General features: G+C 37.8%; 1 protein-coding gene across 1 annotated transcript in view; it reads right to left on the bottom strand.

Moving 5' to 3' along the window:
- LOC106883313 (calumenin) overlaps positions 1-11,238 on the bottom strand; it is a 42,651-nt gene extending 31,413 nt beyond the window's left edge. The window contains exon 1 of the mRNA XM_089341356.1: positions 11,143-11,238. Within this exon, the coding sequence (XP_089197482.1) occupies positions 11,143-11,193 (51 nt within the window). The 5' untranslated portion in view covers positions 11,194-11,238. The remainder of the gene's footprint in view (positions 1-11,142) is intronic.
- Positions 11,239-12,406: the final 1,168 nt, after the last annotated feature.

The following is a 12,406-nucleotide window of genomic DNA, read 5'->3' as shown; positions in this document are numbered from 1 at the left end:
GATGTGATTTGAGATGTGCGTGTGTGTATTAAGGTGGAGAACTGGCAGAGTTGTTAGCATCCCGGGCGAAATGCTTCACAGTATTTCGTCTGTCTTTATGTTATCAATTCAAATTCTGCCAAGGTAGACTTTGCCTTTCATCCTTTCAGAGTCGATAAAAATAAGTCCCAGTTGAACATTTGCCTTGATAAAAATCGACATACTCCCTCCCCCAAACTTGTTAGCCTTGTACCAAAATTTGAAATTGATATTATGTATAAATATATAGGAGTCGCTGTGTAGTAAGTAGCTTGCTTACCAACCACATGGTTCCGGGTTCAGTCCTACTGCGTGGCACCTTGGGAAAGTGTCTTCTACTATAGCCTTGGGCCAACCAAAGCCTTGTGAGTGGATTTGGTAGACAGAAACTGAAAGAAGTCTGTCATATATATGTATATATATATATATATATATATATATATATATATATATATATATATATATATATATATATATATATATATATATATATATATACACATATGTGTGTGTGTATGTTTATGTGTCTGCGTTTGTTCCCCCAACATCGCTTGATAACCGATGGTGGTGTGTTTATGTCTCCGTAACTTAGCGTTTCGGCAAAAGAGACCGATAGAATAAGTACTAAGCTTACAAAGAATAAGTACTGGGGTCGATTTGCTCGACTAAAGGCGGTGCTCCAGCATGGCCACAGTCAAATGACTGAAACGAGTGAAATGAAATGTGTGTGCATGTTCAGGTAATTCTTAGTGCTATTGGTAACACCTTACCCAGTACAACCTGTTGCAAGGTCAGGTTGTCGGCGTCTGAACTAGCAACCCAACCGAGTATGCTTGTTAAAGATAATGGCTTTTGCCCCTACCCCACAGCATGAAAAGCAAAATATGCAAAGAACGGATGAATCAATAGAGTCAACGACTGTCCAACAGCTGGGAGTGAGAGACTCGTCGTTTCTGTTTAGACATCTTTTACTTTAGGAAAAAGAAAATTCTGAAATAAACACTCATGTCATTGCAAAGCAGAACTTGCTCTCTGAACAACTTGGCTTTGTAGGTTAAAAACTTAGCTCTGTCGTGCAAGCAGTTATTGACTTTATCTATTTTTCTTGTGGTTGTGAAAATTGTCTTCTTTAATTTTTTATCAAAATATGAACAGGAATTTATTTTACAAAAGAATGACAAGAAAAAAATTTTTTTTTTTAAATAGGGGTGGGGAAGCAAGAAAAGAAGAAAAACATCAAAGTAACACACTAAGTGATTCAATTGGTCACACACCACAAGGTTCAATGGAACCTACTGAAGCAAGCCACCACGATCATAGCATTGCTAAGGTGATGGCATTGCTAAGGCATTGGAAAAGCCAAGCACTCTCACGGGCATCACCTGACACCTGACACCTGGTTGAGGCCAGCTGTCATTGACTTCAAATTTCTTGACCTTAAATTGCTGTGCAAGATGTTATTAATTTTAAATTTCAGCACGAGCATGGCTGACAGACATTATCTTTAACACTTAAGATAATATAACTTGCCAGTAGTGGTGGCTCATAGATAAAATTAGTGGGGGTGCTGCTTCAGAAAATTTTTAGCCGTTATTTTAATATTGTGTAAATATTTTTCAAATCCTGGCAGCAACACTGTAGCTGGAAGCAGGATAATAATCAAATTCTACACTTTATCACATTCAAGAATATAAACACGTTTTTAAGCACAACATATGCAGAGTCAAAAAGAAACACTACCTTTCACCAGCACACCAGGATTGGCACTGCATGAACCATAGTGCTCTCTCTCCCTAGCGTGCAGCATCCTATCTCGGGCATGTGAGTATGCGCACAACAGCCAAACACCGCGTCGCTGGAACTGTGAAGAGCACAGTTCTATACAAAAATTTTTGTATTTTTTCATAAACTAAGGGATGGCTACTGACATTAAACTTAAGGATTATATAATGTACAAGTTTAAAGAAAGAATTAAAGAAAAAAGGACTCATTATACTGAATGTTATCGATAATATCAAGTGGAAATAGGGGGGCTGCAGTTCTACAGTGCCTATACATGAGCTGCCACTGTTTGCCAGTGACAGTGATCTTCGCTCTCGTCTACAAGTTCATGGCCACATAAGCTGGTTGTCTGCCGAGTTCGAGAAAGACAGTTGAGATTTAGGTAAATTTTGTGGTAGAGGAGATGGTAAAGGTTTTAATTTAATTCCAGGGCAGGCATCAACTAATGGACATGAACTGTAATCATGTGTAAAATGTCAACAGTCAGAGGTGGGCTTAACTTCAACATGGAAAACACGAGCAATGCCGGGTCCAACAGCTAATACATACATATATACATACAAAAATACCTCGTTGTTGATGTTGAAATTCCAATGAAGGAGCCTTGGGTCTCGGTTAGAAACCGACTCTTTCTCTATTGGCAAGAAATCTTGAAATAAACTGAATAGACACATACATACATACATACATACACACACACACACACACACATACATACACACACACATACATACATACCAATCTATCTCTCAACAAGGACAAATGAAACCAAGCACGGAAACCGAATTAGAATTAGATATACGTGAGAGGAAAGGAGGGGGAACGGAGAGAGAGAGAAAGAGAGAGAGAGAAACTGAACAATTTTTAACAGTGAATTTGTATTAAAAATAAATTCAAGGTTGGAGCATTATGAACATTTAATTTGTTTTTGCTCCGTTACACTTTCCGTCACATTTGAAGGAAATAGTCAACAATTTAAATGACAATGAAGGTAATAATAATGATGATGATGATGATGATGACAATGACGACAACGTCGACACTGAGGAGAAGGGGGCGGAGAAGAGGAAGGATCATGATGGTGGCGAGTACTGGTGCCGATATCATTGACTAGCACCACACACACACACACACACCCCAAATGAAATATCTCAGGCATTTGTGCTTACAGTGGAAAGGATTATAAAAGCTTGGTTTTCCACACACACACAAAACAACAACATTACAAATATAATTATACAAAATAATTAACAGATGCATGTGTTGTTCAAATCTTAAAAGTGTGTAACAACATTGACCTCACTATCAACACTAAAAACAGAAGTACGGCGCCAACTGGTTCAAGGATACTCATGCAAAGTATGTACAAAGTAAGTTGGTCTACGCAATCCTCAAATGCCTGCATCGATACTGAAGTGTTCTCATGTATAGGAAACACGAATGTAGCTTTTGGAAAATTGCAAGGATCTTTTCAATCTGGCTGCCAATTTTCGAAAATTCAAAGTTAATTGAAAAAGTTAAAATTTGGTGCTGTGATGTAGTTTTCCCAAATTTTTTGGTGTGTGATTTAAGGCCTATTTGACTATTGTTTTTAGCACATCTGACGTCCAACATCAATGAGCGGGATATATTTGTCAACGCGTGCTTTCTTGCAGACAAAAGAGTTTTCATGCTTGGCTTGTTACTATGGAAACAGGCACGAATGAGTCTATGGCTTACAATTGGCCAAAATTACCCCAAATTTGCAAACTTTAAAAAGCTAATAACTCTTTATTTATTGATTTATTGTGAAAATGAATTTCAAAGCCGTTATTATCATATAAAATCATATCATTACTCCGAATATGAAATCAATTTGAGAAGGAATTGAAGAGATTGAAAATCAGCAGCCAAACAGAAAAGATCCAATTACGACAATGGAAGTATTCGTATGCAGTAGCAGACTGGGTCTAAAAATACTGGTTGCAACTACAATGCTTCCATTTAATTTTTTTGGTTGTTAAAAGTATTCTTTTCAACTGCCTACAAACACAGCCAGGCTGAAATAATGCATTCTTCCAGGAGTGAATAAAAAATTCTCAAACTTGAGGGGATGGGCCCCCTTTCATATTAACATGAGCCCCCCCCCCCCCCCCATATATGGATTCTAATGGTGCAGGGGCCCACTTGCCATCGGGCAACCTGGCCAGTCCACCACTGTTCATATAGACATCAAAATTAAAGTTTGCAACACTGTCACCCTCCTAAGTTTCGTCTGAAGTGAGAAAACTTGGATAGTGTACCTTCTAGGTAGTCTCGCGAGACCGAAAATCACGTTTCTGCAATTTCTTACTGAACGACCTGCTAAGCATTTCGCCAGGCATGCTAACGATTTTCAACTAATTTATAAGGAGAAATGATTTTTTTTTAAATGAATTTATTCAATTTTTTCATTGAACTAGCGTAAGGAAAAATGAAGTTTGTTTCATTTTTGGTTAAAGTTTATTTTTTTCCGTGTACACTACCGAAAAATATGGCCCTGAATTGTTATCATCGGTGGTGGTGGCGGTACCTCTCGTGTCGGGTGCTTCCATGACATTGCTCAGAAGCCCAAGTCGGGAATGGAACAGCCTCGAGCATTGATCGCATGGCAGGACGGGTGGTAGTTTCGGCTGGAGTTGCCAGACATGGCGTTGCCTTCCTTTTGTTTCTTCTTCAGTCTTTCGCTTCTCCTCGAAAGTGGAGCAGCCGAAATGAATTACTCTTCGTCAGGATGGACAGTCGGTGGCTTCTGTTTCCCAGTTTTTAGGACTGAATCCAGCTCAAAGGCGGGAAGACTTCAGTTGGTCTTTCAATCTACATCTTGAGGCTCCTCGATGTAGTTTGCTGTTGACAAGCTCGCTGTAGAGGATGGTCCATTCAGATGACATGTCCTGACCACCCGAGGCGATGCTTGAGGATGGCAGCTTCAATGCTCAGCATTTCTGAGTGATTAAGGACTTCGTTGTTGGAGCGTCGATCCTGTCATTTGATGTTGAGGATCTGCCAAAGCTTGGCTTATTGGTAATGCTCAAGCTTTTTCAGGTCTTTTCGAATATTACATTTCCAAATACAATAAACAGACTGTGTGAAGAAAGTAAAAGATAAAGCCAGGAGACACAGAAGAAAGAGAAAGGTAATAAAAATAGCAGGATTCACTAAAAGCCTTCTGCCAGTGAAACTGTTAATTCTGCAGTAAATATATTTCGGTTTATTAAATGCAATTCCTTCTACCATAAGTGGTCTGCAGATCTAGAGTTTTATTTTTCAATTGAACGTTGTCTTATCTGTGAAAAAAAAACTCAGAGTGGTGCGGAGAGAAGTTTCGGATAATTCACACTTATTGAATTTGTCGCTTCATAATTTTCAGAAAATTCTTTTACCCTTTTACTTATTTCAGTCATTTGACTGTGGCCATGCTGGAGCACCGCCTTTAGTCGAGTAAATCGACCCCAGGACTTATTCTTTGCAAGCCTAGTACTTATTCTATTGGTCTCTTTTGCCGAACCGCTAATGTTACGTGGACGTAAACACACCAGCATTGGTTGTCAAGTGATGTTGGGGGGACAAACACAGACACACAAACACATATATATATACATATACACGACGGGCTTCTTTCAGTTTCCGTCTACCAAATCCACTCACAAGGCTTTGGTCGGCCCGAGGCTATAGTAGAAGACACTTGCCCAAGGTGCCTCGCAGTGGGACTGAACCCGGAACCATGTGGTTGGTAAGTAAGCTACTTACCACTCAGCCACTCCTGTGCCTGGGTATTCTTTTAATGGAATTTTCTATCAGTGCTTTTCAGATGGCATAGATTACAATTATACTGGTATTTCTTGTGAACAAAAAAAAAAAAATGAGGCAGGATGGCAGCTATTTCTCGTATCTCAACGTTTCCTCATATGTTTTGATAATGTAGTTTACAATAATGTTGGAAAAAAAAACTTTTGAAGACTATTCCACCCTTTCTTTTCTGAGACTTGTTAAATAAATGTTTTTCAATAAAACAAAATTTTCCAGAGATACTAACATAGTTTGAATTTTTTTTTTCTTTTTTTTTTTTCCAGCAAATTCTGATATAATTGTAAGCTATGCCAGCCGAAGGGTAGTTGTAGAAAAATTCATTCAGAATTTTCCATTTTTTTTTTTTTTTCAGAAAGGCGCAAGAGTGGCTGTGTGGTAAGTAGTTTGTATTTTCATGTGAGTTGTATTGAACAATGTTTTCGAGGGGTTATCGGTCGGTGGGCGCCAGTGCCCCTCCCATTTTTATTTCAACCTTTTTTGTTATCACCCTCACCTCATTAATGTCTGTGTCCAGCCTGCAGCTACTTTATATGTTTGTCTGTCCTTGTTTGTCCCCTCCTTGTAAGGCCTTAATGGCCAATATTTAATGAAATAAAGTAGCTTGCTTACCAACCACATGGTTCCAGGTTCATTTCCACTGCATGGCACCTTGGGCAAGTGTCTTCTACTATAGCCTCGGGCCGACCAAAGCCTTGTGAGTGGATTTGGTAGACGGAAACTGAAAGAAACCCGTCGTATATATATATGTGTGTGTGTGTGTTTGTGTGTCTGTGTTTGTCCCCCCACCATCGCTTGACAACCGATGCTGGTGTGTTTACGTCCCCGTAACTTGGCGGTTCGGCAAAAAGACCGATACAATAAGTACTAGGTTTATAAAGAATAAGTCCTGGGGGTCGATTTTCTCGACTAAAGATCGTGCTCCAGCATGGCCGCAGTCAAACGACTGAAACAAGTAAGAGAGTAAAAAAAAGAGTAAAGTTCAGACGAAAAAAGTCTGTGGTAAGGAGCACATTTCTATAGTTATTACAGATGGAAGTATGTAAAAGAAAAGACCAGATCTGAGATTGATAAATAGAATTTCAGATGCTTGTGAACGTGAAAAACATGGGTATTCCCAATGCGATGCTGTTGGGATGCGCCTCCAGACGACAGCATAGCATTAAACCACTTTACATCCGCCGGAGTTACGCCCGTCTTTAAACGCATACATATCTTGTACATGTCGAAAATAGGGCGAGGATAGCAAGGAAGAAGACGTCACTTTCTGTGACGTGGATGCTTCTACAGCAAAATTCTTTGCCTCAGCAAGTGTTTTTTTTTTTTGCTTTTTTTTTCTCCTTGTTTAGCGAACTTGTTTTCACCGTTCATAAAACGTTAAATATTCGTAATCTAGAAATTAAACTGGAGATGATTAACATTCAGTCTCTCAAGGGAATTGAAACAATATCACTGATCCGACATGTCGACGTGTTAAACCGACTCCCCCGATTATATTTGGTTAATTAAAGCAATTTATCTTATGGCTTCGTTGGCGAATGGAGGACAGTATAAGCTTAAATACGTACATACATACATACATAAATACATACATACATAGACATACACACAAACATACATACATACATACAGGCAAACACATATCTACTCATTGTACATACATACATACACACAAACATACATACAGGCAAACACATATCTACTCATTGTACATACATACATACACATATTATGCTCATTATACATACATACACACACTATACTCATTATACATACATATATAGACACATACACAAACATACATATACACACAGGCAGACACATACGCATATATAGACAAACACATACATACATTCATTCATACATACACACACCTACATGTATGCATAAATACATACATACATACCGACAGACAGACAGACAAATATATTTGTACATAGCAAGTCAGAGACATCGGCGGAACTTAAATGAGCAATTGAGACAACAAAGTTTGTGTGTTCAGATAGATATGTGTTCGTATTGTGTATATATTTACATTAATTTACTATTAGTTCGATGCCTGTCGCTTTGCTGACGGCAGAATGATAAAAAGATTTTAATTCAAATAGTTTTCTCTCTCTCTCTCTCTCTCTCTCTCTCTTTGAATGCTAGCTTTTATGTAAAATATATTCAATTAAAGTCAAAATCTTCGAAAGAATTAATGCAAAAGTGTGACCCCCACCACCACCACCACACTCCCGCTACAGACTTTGTCTCCTCATAACCTTCTGAAAATGGAGACGGTGGGGGGGGGGGGGGCGATGAGGAGTTTTTACTGAATTTTTGACTGAGAGAAAATATATTTTTTAAATATGGTCACAACCTTACAAAACCAAATCAGCTGAGCAAATGACCTTCGCTAAATGCATTAAAAACACTATAATATATTTAGAACATTTCAGACAATTACCACCGTTCTCTTTGAGCATATAGAAGAAAAATTTAGCTGGGGCAAAATGAGTGCGATAAGATGAACCTGCCTCTTCAATTCTGGATTACATTTGGGAAAAGACTTATACGCATCAATATCCATTCTTAGACGTCAGAACAATTTTAAATGCAACAAAGATTTAAAACATCTTGTAAAATTGAAAGAGGGTCAAGGGAAAATGGCAGACGATATGAAATTAATGGAACTCAACTAAATACAAAGATAAAAACAGCATAAAATATTCTCAATAGCTTCTTCACGATCTGCTCGAGTGGTTCCCTTCATGATACATTCAGCACCGTGTAGTTAAAGAGAAGAAATTATTGAAATAATTGATTAGTCATTTTACCTCGTTTTAGATATTTTTTCAAAATTGAAAATGATCAAATTAGACATTAGTGTTGGAAGAAATTTTACTAGGAATCCAACAGAGAAAAGAATATTGATTGCTAATACTCTTTTATTTGTTTCAGTCTTTTTGACTGTGGCCATGCTGGAGCACCGCCTTTAGTCGAGCAAATCGACCCCAGGACTCATTCTCTGGAAGCCTAGTACTTATTCTACCGGTCTCTTTTTGCCGAACCGCTAATTTACGGGGACGTAAACACACCAGCATCGTTTGTCGAGCGATGTTGGGGGGACAAACACAAACACATATACATATATATATATATATATATATATATATATATATATATATACGACGGGCTTCTTTCAGTTTCCATCTACCAAATCCACTCACAAGGCTTTGGTCGGCACGAGGCTATAGTAGAAGACACTTGCCCAAGATGCCACGCAAGCTACTTACCACACAGACACTCCTACGCTAATAAAAATTATCTAGATATTTTATTAGCAATCTCGGATCTATTTTAAAACGGGGGCCACATTTTTCATTAATGTTTTACGTAGTGTTTTTGGTACGGAAAGACTTTCAAACTTCGTATACTTATCTATTTTGTGTTATAGAACAGAAAAATATTTTTGTATTCGAATTTATTTCATGTAAAAAATTGTCTTATTTCGATAATTTCAACCAACCACCGATAAGTATTCAGTTGTTTATATTTACTCCTTTGGCTGATTAAGCGATGTAAAGCGTATTTAATCTCCATACCTTCGTTTTATTTGCTTTTTTCATTTTAAATTTGCTTTAACCCTAACCCTAACCCTAGGGTTAGGGTTAGGGTTAATTGTTTCAGAATCGTTTGTTTATGTAGTCGGCACTTAATGTATATCGGCTGAATGGACGTCAGTGATTGGTTGAAATTACAGAAATACGACAACTTTCACATGGAATAACTTAGGGATTTCTTTTTTTTTTTAAGAAGACTAAGAGAAAAAGATGTTTTATATGACACATTCTACCAGTGTTCCAAGTTTCAAAGTGTTTCGTTAATGAAAAATGTGGCCCCCGTTTTAAAAAAGAGCCGCAATCTCATTTATAATCAGGTCAAAGTTAAAAGAAAATCTTCTTGAAAAAAGAAAATACCTGCCACCTGGCTATGTTTCCGACACCCTCAACTTCAACATAAATAACTCTGATGACCAATTTTTACTTCTAAAGATCATGCAACAGTACAAAATGGTGATATATTTCGTTTGTCACTGTTATTTATGACATCGTTCGTGCGTTTGTATTGGTTTTAAGGTTTGGGTTTTAGAGTTAGGGTTAGGGTTTTGTAATTATTTGGCGGTCTTTAGCCTAGAACAATGGCTCTCAACCGGCGTCCATATGGCCCCGAGGGGCTATATAAGATCTTTGGGGACTCACACAGCAAAATAGTAAATTGGAGATCCACAATAATATTTTAAGGGTTCCTGAAAAAATTTTGTTTCAGATGTATGTTTTGTAAGAAACAGCTAAGTTTCTTTCTCTAACATTTTACATAGTTCCACCTATACAAGTTGTAGCAGAAGTGATTTACGTAAATGTTTGCGTTACGGTCGTTTAGGCTTAAATACCTGGATATCGGCTCCACAAGTCTTTTCGTTCCAGCGGGTCATATGTTCTTGCGACAGTTTGTTTTTCCTTACACGGGAAATTAATCACCAGCTCTAGGAGCCCACTAATCTCTATAAGAACGACAGTTCTCTATTGCTCTAGGTCTCTGACAACGATGTACCTAACACCAGCCTACATCGTTGCTGTATGAACACTACACGATCAACAGACCAACGTCTGCCTCTACACACCACCAAACAGTACGTCAACTTCGTCTACAAGATCAACAGTCCAGCCTAACCACGAAGTCTCTCACACATCCTAGCTGTAACCTGTTATATTTATTTTATTTCATGTATGGCAATCATTGTATTTTATAACGAAGAACAAATCGTCGCTTACCAGTTCGTTTTCATCTCAAGTCGTATATAATTTTCGTTATAAAGTTAATGTATATAAAGCAAAATATGAATTTTAAAAGTCTATAAAATTAGTTTTTAAATACTGAATACCTATGGAGACCGCCAGAATAAAATATTAATCACAGGGGTCCATAGATTTTTTTTAAATGGTTGAGAACACTTGGTCTAGATATACCATCATGTATGAATAAAAAATGAAATGATCACGATTGGTACATTTTTGATCATGCTAATGTAAATGACGTTTTGATGGTTGACGTGAAGTTAACCACATTCCTATTCTAATAGTTCTTACTTCAAGAGAGTAAGATATGCATTGACAGGACAAAAAACCGTACGTTATTTACTTACGCTTGTAGCGAGTGTGAAAGATATTAATGTAACAATAAATTGTGTTCGTAAACATAAAACATTCTTGCTACACGGTCTTTATGTTCTAAGTACAAATTCCGCTGAAGACAACTTTGCTTTTTTTCATTTTGGGGTCGATAAAATAGAGTACTAGACTTATCCTAAAGTAGATTTAATATTTAGATATTTCTTTGCTGTGACGAAGAGAAAAGATATCATTATTTAGGCAGATCCCTTCATGAATTAAGACAGTGATACGTCGCTTGTGCACATTTCTCCACAGCCACAACCGCTTCTACAGTGCAAAGTACAGTTAAGCATTTACTTACCGATTTATTGTGAAAATGAATTTCAAAGCAGAGATTAGCATATAAAACCATGTCATTACACCAAAAATGAAATCAATTCGAGCAGGTGTGATCTTTCGGTACGAGATCCCATAACTTCCGGTCGTTGTGCGCGTGCGTACTGATTACATTATCGTATAGTGTGTTTAAAGTTTGAGAACTGTATGAATCTGAGGGGAGAAAGTTTGAGTATAGTGGGCCATTCATTTTTTCGTTTTTTTCTATTTAATGTTGTCTTTTCATATTTTCAAGTCATTTAAAAACATAAACACACCATACGATAATGTAATCAGTATGCGTGCACACAACGACCGGAATTTATGGGATCTAGTACCGAAAGATCGCCTGAGCAGGAATTGAATAGATTGAAAATTGGCAACCGAACAGAAAAGAACCGCATTAAAACCTGTAACAAATAAACTCTCATCGTTCGTTCTCTGTCACATTTATCCTGTGATACGACATTTAACTGCACACACACATCCATACACGCTTTAACTATGCAGCTTCGGATACACCAACCGACGCGTTCTAACAACCACCGTCACAATCATCCACGTCACCTTCTACCATCTTCATTAAAACCACCATTCACATTCATCACCACATCAGCTATTCGCATCATAGAGACCACCACCGCCATCACGACCTCTTTCGTCATATTTACCACCACCACCATCACAACGACAGTACCCTTCACTACCACCCTTCCCGTCACTGTTATCACACTCAACTCTCACAGTCACCAACACAATCTCAACGTTCATTTAAAGCCGCCACTCCATCTAGCACCACCGCCACTACCATCATGATAGTTTTATTTCCAGACCTTTCCAGTAATTGTTCGGCTTGTACACACGAAACCCTAATTCATAAGACATCTTTTGGTGGTCTAAATAAAGAGAATATTGTTTGCAAATCGCCGCCTAATATTCAGAGAAGACGGAGGAAGAAGATAAAAACTGAACTCAACGACTATTTTTGTTTCCGCTTTAAACGGAAATTAATGGAAAAACAAAGAATCTACGAGTCAACATAAATAAATAGTATAAGTGTGCTTATTCTATTTATACGTTAGTGCGACATTCCGATCGTCTGTACCCTGGGTTCAACTTTACCTTCCATCTACCGATTCAGTAGTAGAGGCAGTTTCTCTCTCTTCACCCCACCCATCGCGCTCTCCCTCTTTCGCTTTCTTTCTCTCTCAGAATAGTAATAATAATAATAATAATAAGAATCCTTTCTA

Source organism: Octopus bimaculoides, chromosome 24 (genome assembly GCF_046866305.1).
Source record: "Octopus bimaculoides isolate indiv1 chromosome 24, ASM4686630v1, whole genome shotgun sequence".
Lineage (NCBI taxonomy): Eukaryota > Metazoa > Mollusca > Cephalopoda > Octopoda > Octopodidae > Octopus > Octopus bimaculoides.
The sequence above is the reverse complement of the archived record's forward strand: the minus strand, read 5'-3'. Positions and strand labels throughout refer to the sequence as shown.